The sequence below is a fragment of the Sebastes fasciatus genome, chromosome 10 (assembly GCF_043250625.1).
Source record: "Sebastes fasciatus isolate fSebFas1 chromosome 10, fSebFas1.pri, whole genome shotgun sequence".
In the NCBI taxonomy this organism is placed as follows: domain Eukaryota; kingdom Metazoa; phylum Chordata; class Actinopteri; order Perciformes; family Sebastidae; genus Sebastes; species Sebastes fasciatus.
In genome coordinates this window covers 4,928,222-4,945,836 of record NC_133804.1, presented here as the reverse complement: position 1 = coordinate 4,945,836, position 17,615 = coordinate 4,928,222, and the positions used below count along the sequence as shown (strand labels likewise).

The window sequence follows — 17,615 nt, the reverse complement described above, 5'->3', positions numbered from 1 at the left end:
TTAACGCAACTCGAGATTTTTAGGTTGTAGCAGGCTCAGTTTTAAAGTGAAGATACTGGTATCATATGAAACTAGAAAACCTGAGGAATCCACCGGTACCAACCATGTCGCTAAATTTTGGCGAAGAAAAACTGCTGAAATTCAATCTTCAAAGGGGTCCCTTGACCTCTGACCCCAATATATATGAATGAAAATGGGTTCTATGGGTACCCACGAGTCTCCCCTTTACAGCCACTTTATGTTAATCACATGCAGTTTCGACCAAGTCATAGTCAAGTCAGCACACCGACACACTGACAGCTGTTGTTGCCTGTTGGGCTGCAGTTTTGCCATGTTATGATTTGAGCATAATTTTTTGTGCCAAATGCAATATCTGTGAGGGTTCCTGGACAATATTTGCCATTGTTTTGTTTTGTTAATTGATTTCCAATAATAAATATATGCATACATTTGCATAAAGCAGCATATTTGCCCACTCCAATGCTGATAAGAGTATTAACTACTTGACATATCTCCCTTTAAGATACATTTTGAACAGATAAAAAATATTAATTTGCAATTCAACGCGATCAACTATGGACAATCATGCAATTAATCAATCATGCAATTACATATTTTTAATCGATTTAATCGTCAGAGTAAATCTAGAAATAAAAATCGTACTCGGGCAGCTCGGTGGAGGTCTGCACTCTCCGGGTGCCATTTTAGTTATTATTATTATCAATACAGACACCATACATTAACAAAGTTTCTGGGGCCAGGGACCCCTTTACAGGGGAGACAATTCTCCAAGGACCTCCTTTTAATCGTAACACCAATCAACCATAATGCATACTACCATTTGCTCTCTTAGATGCAATCGGAACTGTTTGTATTCTAAAGTTTCAACCTAAATACTTCAGACCTCTTTCATAGTGATAAACAGAAACACTGAATGTTAATACCACTCATGTACCTTTAAACAGAGGGTGATTTCATTCAAAATGTTTGTGGATTCAATTTGACAGCATTTATTATTTAACAATATTTATTTATATACAGCCTACATTTCAAGTAACTGATCTTAAAAGCTTCAGAAAATGAACAGTAGCAAGACTGGCATAGTCCTAATGAATCCAGACATTTGAACTCACCAGTCTAAAGATGACTTTCAGGAAGTGCTTCAACTTCAAAACGTATTGCTGTTTGTCACAATCATATCAAGAGTTTCTATTGGCCCAAAGCTAACGTGGGTGGAAGTAAATATGCTTGTTTTATTGCTTCAAATGGTCCCCATCTGTAGATACACACTTTTAATGATACAGCACAGTTTTATAATTTATAGTGAATTACCCCTGGCGGTCTCCGGACCCCACTTTGACAATCACTGCCATACATTGTATGTACATCTCAGCTAAAAATACTTGATTTATACTTATAGTGTCATTTAGGACAATATTGAGTGTAGAATATATAGATTAAGTGTGTGGGAGGGGGGGGGGGTTACCCAAAAAATGTGCAGAGGTCAACCTCTGCCTGTCAGAGGGTTGGGCAGTGTCTTGCATGTAGCCTGAGAGGGGAAAGTTGGGGCAAATTAAAGTCCACTAAGAAGTCACCGCTGTTCCTTCAGCTCGTTGCCGTGAGCGCACTAATAACTGAAGGTGACTCAGACGGGCACATCAGCATTTTAATCACCTTTTTTTTTCTGTCATCTGGATTTTCCAAAGCTGGGGCCGTCAGAAAATGCTGTTTAGAGAGATTCAAGAAACTGTCAAGTCAAGTTTATTTATAGAGCACATTAAAAAACAGAAAAAACAAATGCTGACCAAAGTGCTGTAATAAGAAATTAAATAAAAACACAGGAATGATCAAAATAGAAACACAGACATGAATAAGATAATTAGAATATCTTGATACAATCTTGACACAACAGTGTTGCACAATCAAATAAAATACATATAAAAACCACCGTGTGGACAGCAGAGGTGTGGACTCGAGTCACGTGACACAAACTTTAGACTCACCTTGACAAAATAAAAGCAGACTTGCAACTCGACTTTGACTTTGACGCCAATGACTCGTGATTTCACTATGACTTGAGCCTTTTAACTTGAAAATACTTGACATCTTCCCCCACGGCCAACGATTAAAACGTATGTTATTTTAAAGGTGCGTGCATGATTCAAATCATTTCCTGAATCAACTAACATTAACGCTGCTCATTCCCAGCAAGTTGTTTTAACAAATATATACTGTACACATGTTAAAAGCATTTATGATTTTTGTAAATTGAATACATTATTACGCTGTTGTTAAAATGGCATAGCATTTGGTGAAGAGTGTATAATGACTTGTTTAGGACTTGAAACTCAAAGTTTATCAGTCTTGACTTGGGACTTGCGTGCAAAGACTTGAGACTTGACACCTCTGGTGGTCAGGCATGTCTTCATGATGATAATTAAGAGGGGTAGAAAAGAGATGGGTCTTTAGAGACCTGAGATCTAATTGTTAGTGGCAAAATATTCCACGATGTGTAACGCTGTGAGTAAATCAACCTGAAACAGTAAAAAGTAACACCCTTGCTCACAACTTAGGGGTCTGGACTTTCTTCCGTTAGAGCATCACTCAAAGCGAATCTGCCCTTTTGATTTATAGAATAGAATTTATAGAATTTGATTTGATAGAAGAAAAATTGAATGTTCAGACAAAGGCTGTGATAAATAATAAAAAATAATCATGTAACTGGAAATAATAATGGTCCAAAATGATGTATAATTGCAGTTTTTAGTCAAAAACTTTCAAATTTTCTTGAGGAAGGACCCTGCTGTTGATTCCAGCCTATAGACATCCCATAATATATTATAGAACGATACTAAAAATAACAAAGGAAAGCACTATAGGTATTAACACTATATATACACACACACCACCTTAACCCTACAATGTTCCAGTGTGAATATTATTGGAGTATTATAGGCCTACTATAGAAGATGCAAAGCCCAAGTATAATAATAGCAATAAAACCACAGCTGATTATGACTGACACAGTATAACATGCTTAAAAAAATAAAACATAAATAAATAGGAGCAAAAGATTACCGGCCGGTACACATGCTGCCAACATGTGGATAAGGGGAGTACCGGCACTTTCCACTTCAAGCCCTGCTCTGGAATAAATCAGATTTAGATACACTGATTGAATTATTATTGAGGACCTTTTAAATAACATTCCTATATGTTTCCCCACTAAATTGTACATTAGAATTGTAAAGAAATAAAAGAAAAAGGGGAGAAACATATTCAATTTTGTTATTTGTTCTGTAAAAGAGAAATAATTGGCATTCTTTGCTAATACCAGATTGCCATCCGTATTAGTTTTGCATCAGTGCTGCTGCTGGCAAACATCTGCAGCAGGACAACAGGTGTCTGTGATCCAAACAGGCCTGAGCCATTGATCAGTGAGCGTGCCGATGTGCCGCACTGCTGGAAAAAAAAAAATCCATGAGACATTATTAAAAATGAGCAAACAGAGTGAAAGGGGCCTCACCTGAGCAGCCTTACCTACCAACAGTACATGTCTCCTGAATGCGCTGCAGTTACCTTTGTGACCAGACGGGGGCGACACATCAAACACTAATAAAATCCTCAGCTACAGGAGGCACTCCCAGCATTCACAGTGGCTGCAAGGGGACAAAACAAGAGCAAAACGAGAGAGGGTGCGACACACAAATCCCTCTTTAAACACATAATAACATGCTTTATTTTAATCCAACAAATGGGATTAGAGCACATGAGATTCAAGTTTTTTGTGTTTTTTTTCCAGTGTTTGGACACAGGAAGCAGTGTCTCAGCCACATGGCCAGACTACCAACGACAGCTGAGACGGAAGCGGAGGCTTGTGCCAACTGTCTGGCTCATTCTCTAGTAGGCCTGCTTCCCTCAGGCCACTCACAGCCAGTGCAGGAACATGTCCAAGACTGTCAAATATCAGCACACACTCGCAGCCTCCGCGTATTAATCTACACACACTGGAGAGACTTTGGAGGAGTGATGCTTGATTTTGCTGCTTTCACGCAGGTGACGGCGGGGCTACTTTTTGAAGAACTCAACCACACCCCGGTTTGCAAGCATCGCTGTGAATCAATCATTCCAGTGAGTGTTTTTTTTTTGTCATAAATACTTTAGAATAAACTATATTAGAAGGCTGCCGGGTTCAGCTGAATGAGAAATAATTGAGGCTAGATGTTCTATCAAAACATGATAACTTGCAGTTTGAAGGGTCCTTAATTACCAACTGGCTTTCGTAGAGCGGAGGGGATCGTATCAAAGGAAGACACAAAATCATCATAAATACATTTACAATGCTTCCCTTAATGTGTTGTACTCTTTTGTGCAGGGGAGAATTGTCTGGCGTAATGTGTCTGTCAAATAGGAAATGGATAGAGTTTCAGTTAAATATGATACATTACATTCAGCGATGAGCTTTTCCAGAACACAAATATCACCTTCTAATGTGAGAGAATGAACGTCTGCAGTTAAATGATCACATTAAAGGTCCCATATTGTAAAAAGTGATGTTTTCATGTCTTTTATATTATAAAGTAGGTTTAAGTGATATATATAAATACTGTGAAAGTATCAAAATGCTCAATATACGGAGAAATACACACAGCCCGTATTCAGAAACTGGGCGTTTGAAACGAGCCGTCAGGATTTCTGTCCATTTGTGATGTCACAAATATACAATACTTAGACCATTTAACGGTTTTAAACGTAAACATTCTAAATGTGTCCCAGTTTATTTCCTGTTGCAGTGTATGTGGATGACATCACCTGACAGGAAGTAAACATGGACACAAACTGTTGCCTGGCAACGCAGTTCTGTTGCCATTCCGTTGAAATGCACTAAAACGGAGCGTTTCAGACAGAAGGTGAATACAGGTATATTCAGACAGACAGGATGAGGAAAAAAAATTGTTTTTTGAACATTAAAGCATGTAAACATGTTCTAGTAGAAACCCTACATACAAGTATGAACCTGAAGATGAGCATGATATGGGACCTTTAAATGTCGAGTAACATGAGTTGGTGATATAACTTCAGTCAAACATAATGCAATAGAGGTGGACTGTATGGTTCTTTTCATTTTCTAACATGGAAAAAAAAGGTCTGGTAGTAGAGCTGCACGATTATGATAATTAAAATGATAATTATTTTGATCAATATTGAGATCACGATTATGTATCACAATTATTCACTGATTTAAATATGACAACATATTTGTATTGCACTTTCACATTTAAATAAACAGAGCGCTGCTTTTCTAGGGGTGTAGGAAAATATTGCAATATTATATTTTGTGATACTGTTTTGATTATCAAAAACACTATCCATTTTAAATAATAGTTTAGATAGACTCAGTCAACTCATTGTAGTGCCATGATGTTGGATGATACACGGACTGTAATGAATGCAAATGCAGATCCCACTGTTCTGATAGCAGAAAAAAAGTAAACTTTTTTTTACTCCAATTTTATGCACATGGCGGGGTGTTCTTTATACTATGACAGTTTTCCTAAATTAGGTTAAAAATACGTTTTTTTAAGGTTTACATGTAAAGTAATATATACGCAATTGGGCATCCATTTCTATGCGTGGAATGATATTTGCGCATTTGCATATTGCTTCCTGTGGATTAATGGGTCACATGACATTTGTAACTTTCCTCCTGTTTGTTTACGAAATGTTGTCCGATTCGTACCGTAGCATATCTGTAGATAATAGCTGTAATCCACAGAAGACAATTCACAAATATGTAACGTGATCTACAAATATTTCACAACCCGCAAACGTATTTTTGTATTTAGGTTGTGTAAAGTCACATCCACAAAAATACAGGGCGATTTGCAAATACGCGTAACTTACTCTGTGAACACGTATTTTAATTCCACATAAAAATGTTATAGGTTTACATGTAAAGTGATATGTACGCATATGTGGATTGTCTTCTATGGATTACAACTATTACAGTCCAATAAAAACTTCCATAGAATTGTTACCGCTGTATCGTGATACGTATCATATCGCCAGATTCTTGCCAATACACAGCCCAACTGCTTTCACTTCCATATCTTGCAACATTCCTCCTAGTGTACAAATATTTGCATCAAAATAACCTGAATTCAGTGTATTTTTGTTCTGCCCATCTGTTCTCTGTTTTTCACAGGCTGTCACTGCAAGGTGGGTCTAAAAGGTAACGCGCAAATTGGCGAAACTCTCGTGAGGTTGTTAATTAAGAATTGACCTATAATAATTAAGAATAAGGATCAGGATAAGTCCTCGGGCAGCAAGTCTCGCGAGAGTTTTTGCAAGTTTTTGTAATATGCTTAACCTTACTTTCTAGACAAGACCTGTACAGTGGTCACGCAGCAGGATGACCCCAAAAAGTGAAACCAAGACATCTCGATCACATCCTGGTGGCTGTCTGTTTGAAATTTTCTATGAGCAGAGCAGGATTTTTAAACGCCACTATCACAGTCGATCACGTTCATTTAATCGTGGGGAGCCCAAATTGTGATCGCGATTAATATTCGATTAATTGTGCAGTCCTATCTGGTCTGCATTTGCTTTATAACAATAATAACAACAGCATCTTATAATTACTTGTAAGGTCAAGTATCATAATATGTCATACGTGTTGGTCACTTTTATTTGCTGAGGGACCAGCATATATGAAGTATTATGAAACTTGACCTCAATAAGTCATTATAAAATGCTTTGTAATGTGTTATTATTATTGTTAAAAAGCATTATGGATATGTATGAGTGCTTATAACTATAATTATACAGTCAGATTATAACACATTATAAGTATGTCTATAATGCATTAGAGACACGGGTGTCATAGAAATGCTGCATATTATTTCTGCCATGGGCGTCAGTGTCAGTGTCAGTGTGATTATGCATGAAACCTTTTAGAAACAGGAAGGAGCGGTGTAGTTCGTTAAGCAGGAAAGTCCAATTTATGACCTCAGAAACAGCAGTTTGACTAAACAATTCCAACTCAATGTTTACTTACTAGCTTTTTTCTCCCCCGTGCTTCTGGTGGAAAGCTCCAGAGGAAAAAATAGCAGCAAGTGGATCTTGAGTTGGTAATGTTTGGTTAAATATGATTTCTGTTTTTGAACTATGCCAACAAGTACAAGACAGCATGCATATTAACATTTTAACATCAACAAAACATAAATAAAGTTACATTAACATTACTTTTTTATATTTACTTCTGATTATTTTGGAGCCCTACATTTCAACTGCACTATTTTAAACCTTAGATTATCATTATGCTTTTACTTTTATCTTGCCTTGGTCGGTTATTAGTGCAAAAAAATTTCATTAAAACAGCGACATCGCAACAGTTGCGTGATCAGCACCACGGACAGCGCTACACGTCAAACAAGCCAGACTACGACAGCTCAGGGCAACATGTTATGCTATTCTCTCACATATCTATTACTCCATATTGGCAAACATACCTGATCGTTTTAACCACCTAAAAGCTGGAAGACAATTCAGGAAAACAACATACACAAAAATGACACGAATAACGTGACTTTGGCCTACTTCCTTACACAGGAGAAAGCACTTCTGAAGGTAAGACAATAACCGTTTTTATACCAGGTTTTACATGATTCTTTGCAGGTTTTTAATTAATTGATTCAAATTGTCTTATATTGATGAGTTTCATATTGTGTTTACTGATTAGGAGGACACTCTGTTTACTATTTGTCGTTGTCTTTCGACGGGGTGGGGGGGGGCCACAAGCATATTGTGAAGGGAGGGGAGGGCCTCCAAAATGTCAGTAGCCCCGGGTCCTCAAATTATATTGAGACGCTTCTGCATGTAGAAAATGGTTGTTTACATCAGTAGTTATATATTTCTAGATTTTCACAATAAAATAGTAATGTACTATTAGAAAAAAATAGAAATATTGTGCCAAATGCCATTAAAATTCTCTGATTGTTTTGTTGCAAAAGACAGAGAGAAATACTGTCATTATTAATAACCAAACTATGCCTGTATTCAATACTTGTAACATATTTTATTTTGAAATTATGTAGAGGTTTATCCCATCTACTCACAACTTTCAATTTGTTCAGTTTTGAGGGAAACTTTAGTGGCTGCATTAACATGCCACACACACTTCTGCATGTAGAAAATGGTTGTTTGCATCACTAGTTAAATATTTCTAGATTTTCAAAATCAAAGATTTTAGTTGCAAAAGACAGAGAGAAATACTGCTTTTACTAAAAAACAAATTATGTCTGTATCCAATACTTGTAACATATTTTATTTTTGAAATGATGTAGAGGTTAATCACACCTATACACAGCTTTCAATCTGTTCAGTTTGTGGCTGCAGCAGCATCATCATTAAGCATGCCTTGGGGCTGGTTGGTGTTGGTGGGGTTGGGTGGTGTTGGGTGACATCCATACTCCTCCATCCGCCCTTTCTCCAGCCCTCGCTGGCTTATTGTATGCGTCACTTGGCTCGGTCACCTGTTGCAAGAGGAAACCAGAGGTGACGCTTCCGGTGAGGCCCGAACACTGTCAGGTTTCAGGTCCGACTCCCTTTTCTCTCCCATGGGGGTGTCAGCTGCGTGTGGACGAGAGAGCGGGCGCTGCGCCATGCGGCCACTATACACTCAGCGCGCGGGACTCATCCCACATGAATAAATAAAACAGAGAGAGATGGACACACAGATAACATGTTGTCACTCATTTCAAGGAGCCTATAGAGAAAAAAAATGATATTAGAAACAGTAGCAGTACCTTTTTGGGCGCTCTGGTTCTCCTCTCCATCACCGCTCCCTCCATCTCCACCCCCTCTCCTTCTCTCCTCTCCTCCTCTCTCCTCCGATCCTCCCTTCTCTCCTGCAAAACACACAGAGAGGGAAAATGTGAACCGCATGAGCCTCTGATTGACTGATTTCCCACCTCCTCCTCCTCCTCCTCCTCCTCCTCTCCCCCCCTCTTGCAGCCCGTCTGACTGCAGCACTCTTGAATAATAACCCCCTCTCCTCCTCTTTCTCCTCCTCTCTCTCTCTCTCTCTCTCCCTCTTCTATTTAAAATGCCGCTCACAAGGCGCGCTCCCGTGCCCGGTTTTAAACACACACTCTCTCTCTCTCTCCAATCGGACCTCGTGGACGCGCTCAAGCCGTGCGCAAGTCATGTCCAATGCGACGATTTGGCAGGTAAAGCGTTTTTTCCCCCCACCAAACATCTTTGATCCCCTTGGAGGTTACACATGGAGCAAAGATAAAACAGGTTATAGAGCCTCCTTGTCTTTAAATTTCCCCAAAAAACAATAATAAAAGGATAATTAGAAGATTGTAATAAAGTGTCAGAAATACAGATATTAAATTGTGCGCTCCAAATAACGGATCTGTTTCAAGGTCTGAAGTTCCTCATTTTCGGTCTACGTGAGAGACCCCCCCCTCCTTTCCTCTCTCTCTTTCTCTCTCTCTCTCTCTCCTCTCTCTCTCTCTCTCTCCTCTCTCTCTCTCCTCCCTCCTCTCTCTCTCTCTCTCTCTCTCTCTCTCCACATCTCTGCATTCTCCTCCTCTAGTCGTGTGGGTAGCTGGTGAATGCGGCTGCAGAAGGAGCCAGCAGACTTGTGCGCCTGACGAACACGGATACTGTTCTGTCTTACAGGAGGAGGGGGGGTGGAAGAAAAACGCCGTCCTTTGCTTTTAATTTTCTGGATATTTTTTGGGCTTTAAAAACATACATTTCCCTCTTCCAAGTTTATTCACATGACATTTCTTCTTCCCGTGGACGGATGGAAGCTCGGAGTTGTCCAGCAGCTCCTCACTCTCTCCTCACCGCAGCGGACTAAAGGCTGAAGAACTGCATTATTCAGTTTTACGCACCGGGTTTCTGTTGTCCGGACTCTTGTTTCTCTCTGTCCGCTTTTTTTTTAATGGTCCGGGAGAGGAGCTTCTATACCTTCTTTTAACATCCGTCCTTTTTTTCAGAAGAAAAACCACCTCCCGACAGAAATAAGCATCTCTTCTTCTGCTGCCACCACCGTCTGCAAATAAAACTGAAGAGAAAACAACTGTTTTCTCGCGGAGGGCTCAGAGCAAAGTGCTGGATTTATGCCGCCTCGATGGAGAATAACATACCCTAATAGGAGCGTTTGGGTTGCTTCCCTCCTCTGAAGAAGCCTTATTCTCCCTGTGCGCAACTTCGGCTGAAACAAACCAGTATTTATTCATCGGATGGTTGGGGGTTGCTGAGCCGAGCTGAAAGCCAGACGCACAGTGCTGGCCATCCTCTCTCTCTCTTTCCCATTTTTCTCCATCCTCCTCCTTCTCCAGTCTCACCCCTTAAAAAAAAAAAAAAAAAGCTCCAAGAATGACAGACTTATTTCACCGCATCACCGACCGCCTTGCGCCTTTTTTCACGCCTTGGAGTCGCCGGACGCGCTGTCAAGATCTCTAAAAAAGCTGTCTGCATCTCTCTCAGACTCTCTCTCTCTCTCTCTCTCTCTCTCTCTCTCTCTCTCTCTTTCTCTCCTGCAACCTAATGAATGCTCTCCCATGGAGGTAGTACAACCACCTTGGGGACCGACCGACCAGAGAGGTGATTTTTCCAAGCAAGAGGAGCCCGTCAGCAAGAGACGCATCGGGTGAAATCGGAGCTCCCCCCCCCCCCCCCCCAACACCAACACCCCTCCACCTCCCTCCTCCTCCTCCTCCTCCTCCTCTTCCTCCTCCTCCTCCTCCTCTCTCCTCTCTCCATCTCCACCGCACCCCCGCCAGTTTGCTTGGCTCGGGTTGATCTACAGTAGCCTACATGGGGATATAGGGGGCTGGAGGAAAACCTTGTTGCGCCCCTAGAACTGTCTGCTGTTCTACTACAGCTGCTGCTGGGAGGACTGCTTGTCTCCTTCCATGTCTCACCAATGCTGCCCCGTGTCTCCAGAGGGAGCCGCATTCATTACCACCTCAGCTTTGGGTAAGTCTATTTAAAAAAAATCTTTTTTATCCTTTAAAAATGACCTGATTTATAGATTTGAGGATCTTTATTTTTTCCTTTTTGGTGTCAAATATGGAAAACAAATGTTTTATCTGTGTGATAAAAGCGTGTCGCTCAAAACCCCTCTCAATATGTCAGCAATGGGCACAGTCCCAATTCTTCCACTTCCCCTTGCTCTCACAGTTGGCTTTCCTAAATAACCTGAATGTGCTGCTTAGTGGTGGTGGTGGTGGTGGTGGTGCGGCTGCTTGCTGGCTTCAAATGAGACCCCCACGAAAAAAGAGAACTGCAGCCGTTTGACTTTGATTATGTTGGATTATGCTGAGAGGTGAAGAATATTAGTCGTGCTTGCTGTCTTAGACATTTTGTTCCGAGATGATGCTTCACGCTTCGGATGTCGGAATAAGATGTGCAGCAGTTCGTGGGTTTGAGTAATTTCCAGAGCATGTGGTTTCTTTTTTCCTGCAGTACTGAATAATCTGTCGTCCAATGATTAGGGGTGAATCATTGTGTCAAAGCTAAAGCTGCTCGCTACAATGATTCCAATAAAAAAAAGTGCAATAATTAGAAATGTGCCCCACTAGCCCGACGACTTGCATATTTACATTTAAAGGCAAAATTACAACCCGGAAAACTTCAAAAATGTATAAAAGATTGCAGTATAATCAATATCAAATATGCATTTTGATGGTTTGCTTTCTGTGTGTGTGTGTGTGTGCACATGCGTCTCTGTGTTTGCACATATGTACGCCTGTGTGTGTGTGTGTGTGTGTGTGTGTGTGTGTGTGTGTGTGTGTGTGAATGTTTGTGCACGCACCTGTCTTTTTCTCTCTCTCCAAAGGTTACTAAATGGTTTACTGGGGGAGGATTTCTAACCGGCGAGATGCTGCTCGTACTCCTGCTGGCAGCCTTTTCTTCCTCCATCTCCGGCTCCCTCTCCTCCTCCCTCTCCTCCCCCTCCATGTCGGACGGACCCCAGACGGCGGACCCGTCCGCCTCAGACCTGATGGCCGAGACCTGCAGCGCCTGCTCCTGCATGTCGGTGGAGAACGTGCTGTACGCCAACTGCGAGAAGATCACCGTCTACCGGCCCACGCAGCTCATCCCGCCGGCCTCGTCCCTCTACCACCTGAACTTCCAGAACAACTTCTTGATCATACTCTACCCGAACTCGTTCCTCAACTTCACCCACGCCGTGTCGCTGCAGCTGGGGAACAATAAACTGCAGAACGTGGAAGGCGGAGCGTTCATGGGGATGAGCGCGTTGAAGCAGTTGCACCTGAACAATAATGAGTTAAAGGTGCTGCGAGCGGACACTTTCCAAGGGATAGAGAACTTGGAATACCTTCAGGCTGACTACAACTTGATCAAGTACATCGAAAAGGGAGCGTTTAACAAACTGCACCGGCTAAAAGTGCTCATCCTGAATGATAATCTCATACAGGCACTTCCTGACAACATATTTCGCTTTGCCTCGCTCACACACCTGGATATAAGGGGGAACAGGATCCAGAAACTTCCTTATTTGGGGGTTCTGGAGCACATTGGGCGCATTGTAGAGCTTCAGCTGGACGACAACCCCTGGAACTGTACCTGTGATTTAGCACCTCTCAAGGCATGGCTTGAAAACATGCCCTATAATATTTTTATCGGCGAGGCCATATGCGAAACGCCGAGTGACTTGTACGGGAGGCTCCTGAAAGAAACCAACAAACAGGAGCTTTGTCCCATGGGAACAGGAAGTGACTTTGATGTTCAGATGCCGCCCGCGCCACCCGATAACGGGTCGCCTTCCAAAATGTCCCCAACCACTGTGGCTCCCGCAGCCACAAAAACGCCAAAAACCACGGACTCATCGAAGATTTACGGTAATGGTATTGTGGCCGGTTTGCCCCCTTTTGGAGGAATAAACCAGATTGTTTCCTATCAGACACGGACCCCTCCTTTGTTGTGTCCACAGCCCTGCAGCTGTAAAGCCCACCCCTCTGACTTTGGCATCAGCGTCAGCTGTCAGGAGAGGAATGTTAAAAGTTTAGGTGATCTCATTCCCAAACCCCCAAATGCCAAGAAGCTTCACCTGAGTGGAAATTACATCCGCGACATAAGCCCGGCTGATTTCCAAGGGTTTGAGGGCCTAGATTTGCTACATCTTGGCAGCAATCAAATTGTCACAGTCCAGAAAGGCGTGTTTTCTAACCTCACTAATCTGAGGAGACTGTATTTGAATGGAAACCAGCTTGAACAGTTACACCCGGAGATGTTTTTGGGCCTCACGAACCTACAGTATCTATATTTGGAATACAATGCCATAAAAGAAATCTTAGCGGGTACATTTGACTCCATGCCGAACCTCCAACTCCTGTATCTCAACAACAACGTTCTGCGGAGTCTCCCCGCCTACGTGTTTGCGGGTGTGTCTTTAGCCAGGCTGAATCTGAAAAACAACCACTTCATGACCCTACCAGTGAGTGGTGTCTTGGACCAGCTGCGAACATTGACCCAGATAGACCTAGAAGGGAACCCGTGGGAGTGTTCCTGCGATCTTGTCGCCCTCAAACTCTGGCTCGAGAAGCTAAGTGATGGAGTGGCTGCCAAAGAGGTGAAATGTGCCTCCCCTGTGCAGTTCTCCAACATCGAGCTGCGTCTCTTGAAAAATGAGATCCTGTGCCCTAAGCTTGTGCCGAGACCGCCGTTTATCCTCACTAGCGCCACCCCTGTTTTGACCTCAGTGTCGCCTGCCGGAGTCGGCAAAGCACCGCCGGGAGGGCCCGTGCCTCTCTCCATCATGATCCTCAGCATCCTCGTGGTGCTTATCCTCACTGTGTTTGTGGCCTTCTGCCTTCTAGTCTTTGTCCTGAGGCGGAATAAAAAGCCACAGGGCAGGCAGGAGGGGCTCGGGAATCAGGAGTGCGGCTCCATGTCGTTGCAGCTCCGCAGGCACAGTCACAAATCCGGCAAAAAGGGCTCCATCCCAGGGGACGACTTGGGAGGCGAGACGTTCATCCCCCAGACCATCGAGCACATCGGCAAGAGCCACACCTGCGGTATCGGACGCTCCTCGGACATGGACGCTGGGTTCAAGTTCGCGGACTCGCAGAGGCAGAAGATCATCCTCCGGAACAGCGCCGACAAGGACAAAGACTCGCTCTCCACCCTGGAGCGCAACAAACGCCTCAGCACCATCGACGAGCTGGAGGAGTTCCTCCCCCACCGGGAGCCCAGCATGTTCATCCAGAACTTCCTGGACGGCAAAAGAGATTTCAACAGCATAGGGATGGGCGGGTACGAGATCCGCTACCCGGAGAAAACGCTGGATAAAAAGATGAAGAAGTCGTCGCTGATAGGCGGGAACCACAGTAAGATCGTGGTGGAGCAGAGGAAAAGTGAGTATTACGAGCTGAAAGCCAAGCTCCAAGGAACGCCTGATTACCTGCAGGTGCTCGAGGAGCAGACTGCGTTGAGTAAAATGTAGGGGATGTTTGATTTAGTGCATTGATTAACACGCACATACACAAGGAAGTCAGACACGCATACAGGCAGACAGACAGCCAAACACATCTGCCTTTCTCTGGTTCTTTCTTTCTCCCCCCTCTGGCCACACACACACACCATTCAACCCCCCCCAAGATCTCTCGCTTTCTGTCTTCATCTCCCTCTCTGCAGCCACACACACACACACACACTCCCACACACAGCGAAAAAGTGCCTTCTGGAAATCCTTAATGACCAATGCAGAGATGGACAAAATGGCTCCACACCACAAAAAGCTATTACTAGAATCAGCGTGGATCTATTTCACAGTAAAAGACCTTTTGGATTATCCATGCCACTACATGTATGAATCCCACATACAGGACACCCTAAAAAAGCAACCAGACAGTCATAGTATTTTTTTTGCTGCTATTGAAATGGGGTACTTATTTTAGTTTTTTTCTTCTTTCTTTTTCTCTCTTCCTTTTGTTTTCCCAACCAAATCAAAAGGGTGTTGAAAACTTGAGAATATACCTCGCCGTCTTCAACCCTTGTTTAAAAAAAGAGGGAAAAAAAAGAAAGAAAAAGGGGAGGGCACGTCGTCGGTTGTTGTTCTTTTTGCTCTGGAAGGTATCCAAAATCATCGCTTCTGGGATGAGATTAACAGAGTTGGTGACTCAATGGATGCTACTTTTTTTTTTTTTTTTGTATTTGCGGGGATATCTGTTTGTTCTTGGGGATGCCCTCTGGAGTCGGCTGCAGACTCTCTGCCACCTTGTCTGGATTACACACCAGTAGCAGTGCACCTGCTCTTTGCCGGGTAGGAGGCTAAAACGGCTCCCGTTTAGGGCATCGCAAAACTCTTTTTTTGGGGTGGGGAATGATTTCCTGACTCGTTCTCTTTGTGTACGGAGCCATGTTAAATATAGTGTCTTCTGAATGGAGTTGTGTTTCTCTTCAAAAATTGCTACTTACAGTACCTGTATGTTTTTGGGTGAAATCTAAAACAGCACACACACTGTCAGAGGACGTTGTTTCTGAAAAATGATAAAAACCTGAGGATAAAAAAAATTTACAAAGCTGCTTGCCATGTAAGCGTAAACCTGGAATTTATTTTGTAAGTCTTACATTATTTGTATCTGTGGGACTGGTTTGTAAATTACACGAAAGGACACACACACACACACACACACACACACACAAACACACACACACACACACACTGTACGACGGAGCATCATCATCAAGAGACTACAAGCCAGAATTGTCAAACGAACCGCTAATATAATTCAATCGGTGATCCACCTCCCCCCTTGTCAGCTCTCAATTCGTAGTAAAAAGAATTTAACAACATAGTTAATTTATTTTTCTATGCAGGATTATTTAAAGAGTTATTGGTATTATTTAAAAAAAGAATAATACACAAAGAGTGGAAAAGGACTTGATAGAATGATGCATCAGAGCTAATTCAGGCCACCAGAAGAAGTGAGTGTTGAGTCGATTCAAGGGTTCTTGTTTCTCGCCGGAGAACTCGACCCGCTGGACGCAAGGGGTTGTGAAATGTGATCTGTGATGTTTCCTTTTTATTGTGTCGCACGACAAGCCGAGGCCTGATAGAAGTCTGTGCAGTTTCAAGCAGTTTCCTTATTCTTATATCTCCCACAGTATCTTGTAAAAGGTTTTTCTTATTAACATTATGCAACCAAAATAAATGTGCATTAAACTTGATATGGTTCCAGAATTGTTGGGATGGTTGAATGGAGATGTGTGCGGGGTTTGGGGGGGGCGGGGAGGGGGGTTTGGGGTGGGGGAGCGGGGGGGATGAAGAAGGCATCAAATTGAAGCTCTAAATTGTTAGATCTGGGCAGAATCGTATCATAATGTGCAATATTAGTAAAAACATGCTCGGTCATGATGGCTTCAAAATGATTTTGTTTAATTTATTTAGTTTGAGGTTATATTGTCAAGACAGGTTCTATTTCGGAAATTCTTTTATCAACTTAACTCTATCCGGTCCTTATTTAAAAAAAAAGTATTGTTACGTTGAAATTATGAGTGTTTATTGACATTACAAATGAATAGAATGTATCTTGGAAAGTATAATAAATACAATTTTTCTATCGGTCATAAATCTCCTGTATATTGGTTAATTTTCTCTTGTATAATCATGTTGAAATCAAGGTATTAAAATCAGCACCTATTTGCACTGTGTCCCCCTATTTCTTTTAGTTCACATCCTCTTTAGCTTTTCAAGTGCTGCTTTACTTTAAGAGAGAAAAACAAAAAAAAAAGATTCTGCCTCCCTAAACTGCCAACTCCTTTTATACCCCCGTGTTGACTTTTTCCCAGAACAAGTTGGATTGTGTGACAGCTCAGTGTTGGACAGAGTCCAGCTCAAGTGACAGGATGTTGTACTTTGTTCTGTTGATGTGCAAACACTGGCTGCCCTTCAAGGATAATATATGTTTGCTTAGTGTTTGTAGTTCAAGGAAACTGCTGCTTTGTTACACTTGAGGCCATGAAACCATCTTAGGTGTTCAAACATCTCTGGTTTTTGTTTTTTTAGCTAAAATCTTAATTTAAAGGGGACATATGTTCACTTTCAGTTTCATACTTGTATTTTGGGTTTCTACTAGCACATGTTTACATGCTTTAATGTTCCAAAAAAGACATTATTTTTGTCATACTGTCTGTTTGAATATACCTGTATTCGCCCTCTGTCTGAAACGCTTTGTTTTAGCGCCCGTCTCTTTAAGCCCCCCCTCCCAGAAAAAGCCCAGTCTGCTCTGATTGGCTTACCATAATCATATGGTGCAACTTTGCAAAGGTAGTTTTCAAGCTGTGGGTGATAACAGAGAACGTATATTGCTAAGATGTGAAAATCAATTGTTCGTTCCATTGCAAAATCAGAGCATGTAGGTAGAGCTAAGCTTCCGCCATTTTTGGACTTAATGCGACTACCGGTCGCCGGTAAAAACGTCCGCCTACAAAGTGCTGTTTCTATTCTGTTGTAATATTCTACCAAAATGGCCTGTGTTGAAGAATAAAATATTAGGGGAGACAAATCTGAATGGCTTGTTGGTTCACATGTTTTTTGATCTATGCAGCCCACAAAAAACTGACTG

At 42.1% G+C, this 17,615-nt stretch overlaps 1 protein-coding gene and 1 long non-coding RNA gene across 3 annotated transcripts; one reads left to right on the top strand and one right to left on the bottom strand.

The window, feature by feature from the left end:
- Window positions 1–3,108: 3,108 nt before the first annotated feature.
- LOC141774937 (uncharacterized) lies at window positions 3,109–10,045 on the bottom strand. Of its 2 annotated transcripts, XR_012595522.1 has the most exons (4): window positions 9,909–10,045; window positions 8,808–8,909; window positions 8,359–8,693; window positions 3,109–3,659 (listed from the first exon to the last, which is right to left on the bottom strand). It is a non-coding gene; the product is annotated as an uncharacterized LOC141774937 (long non-coding RNA). The 2 variants fall into 2 exon arrangements; XR_012595521.1 differs by lacking the exon at window positions 3,109–3,659 and having other exon boundaries at window positions 8,311–8,693.
- slitrk4 (SLIT and NTRK-like family, member 4) lies at window positions 9,970–16,696 on the top strand. Its single transcript, XM_074647758.1, has 2 exons — window positions 9,970–10,998; window positions 11,861–16,696. The coding sequence occupies exon 2, from the start codon at window positions 11,903–11,905 to the stop codon at window positions 14,489–14,491; it is 2,589 nt and encodes an 862-aa protein (XP_074503859.1). The 5' UTR covers window positions 9,970–10,998; window positions 11,861–11,902; the 3' UTR covers window positions 14,492–16,696.
- The last annotated feature ends 919 nt before the right edge of the window (window positions 16,697–17,615 follow it).

Bases quoted from the DNA above. Each gene is read 5' to 3' on its own strand.
- slitrk4 (XM_074647758.1), top strand. From the start codon at position 11,903: ATGCTGCTCGTACTCCTGCTGGCAGCCTTTTCTTCCTCCATCTCCGGC.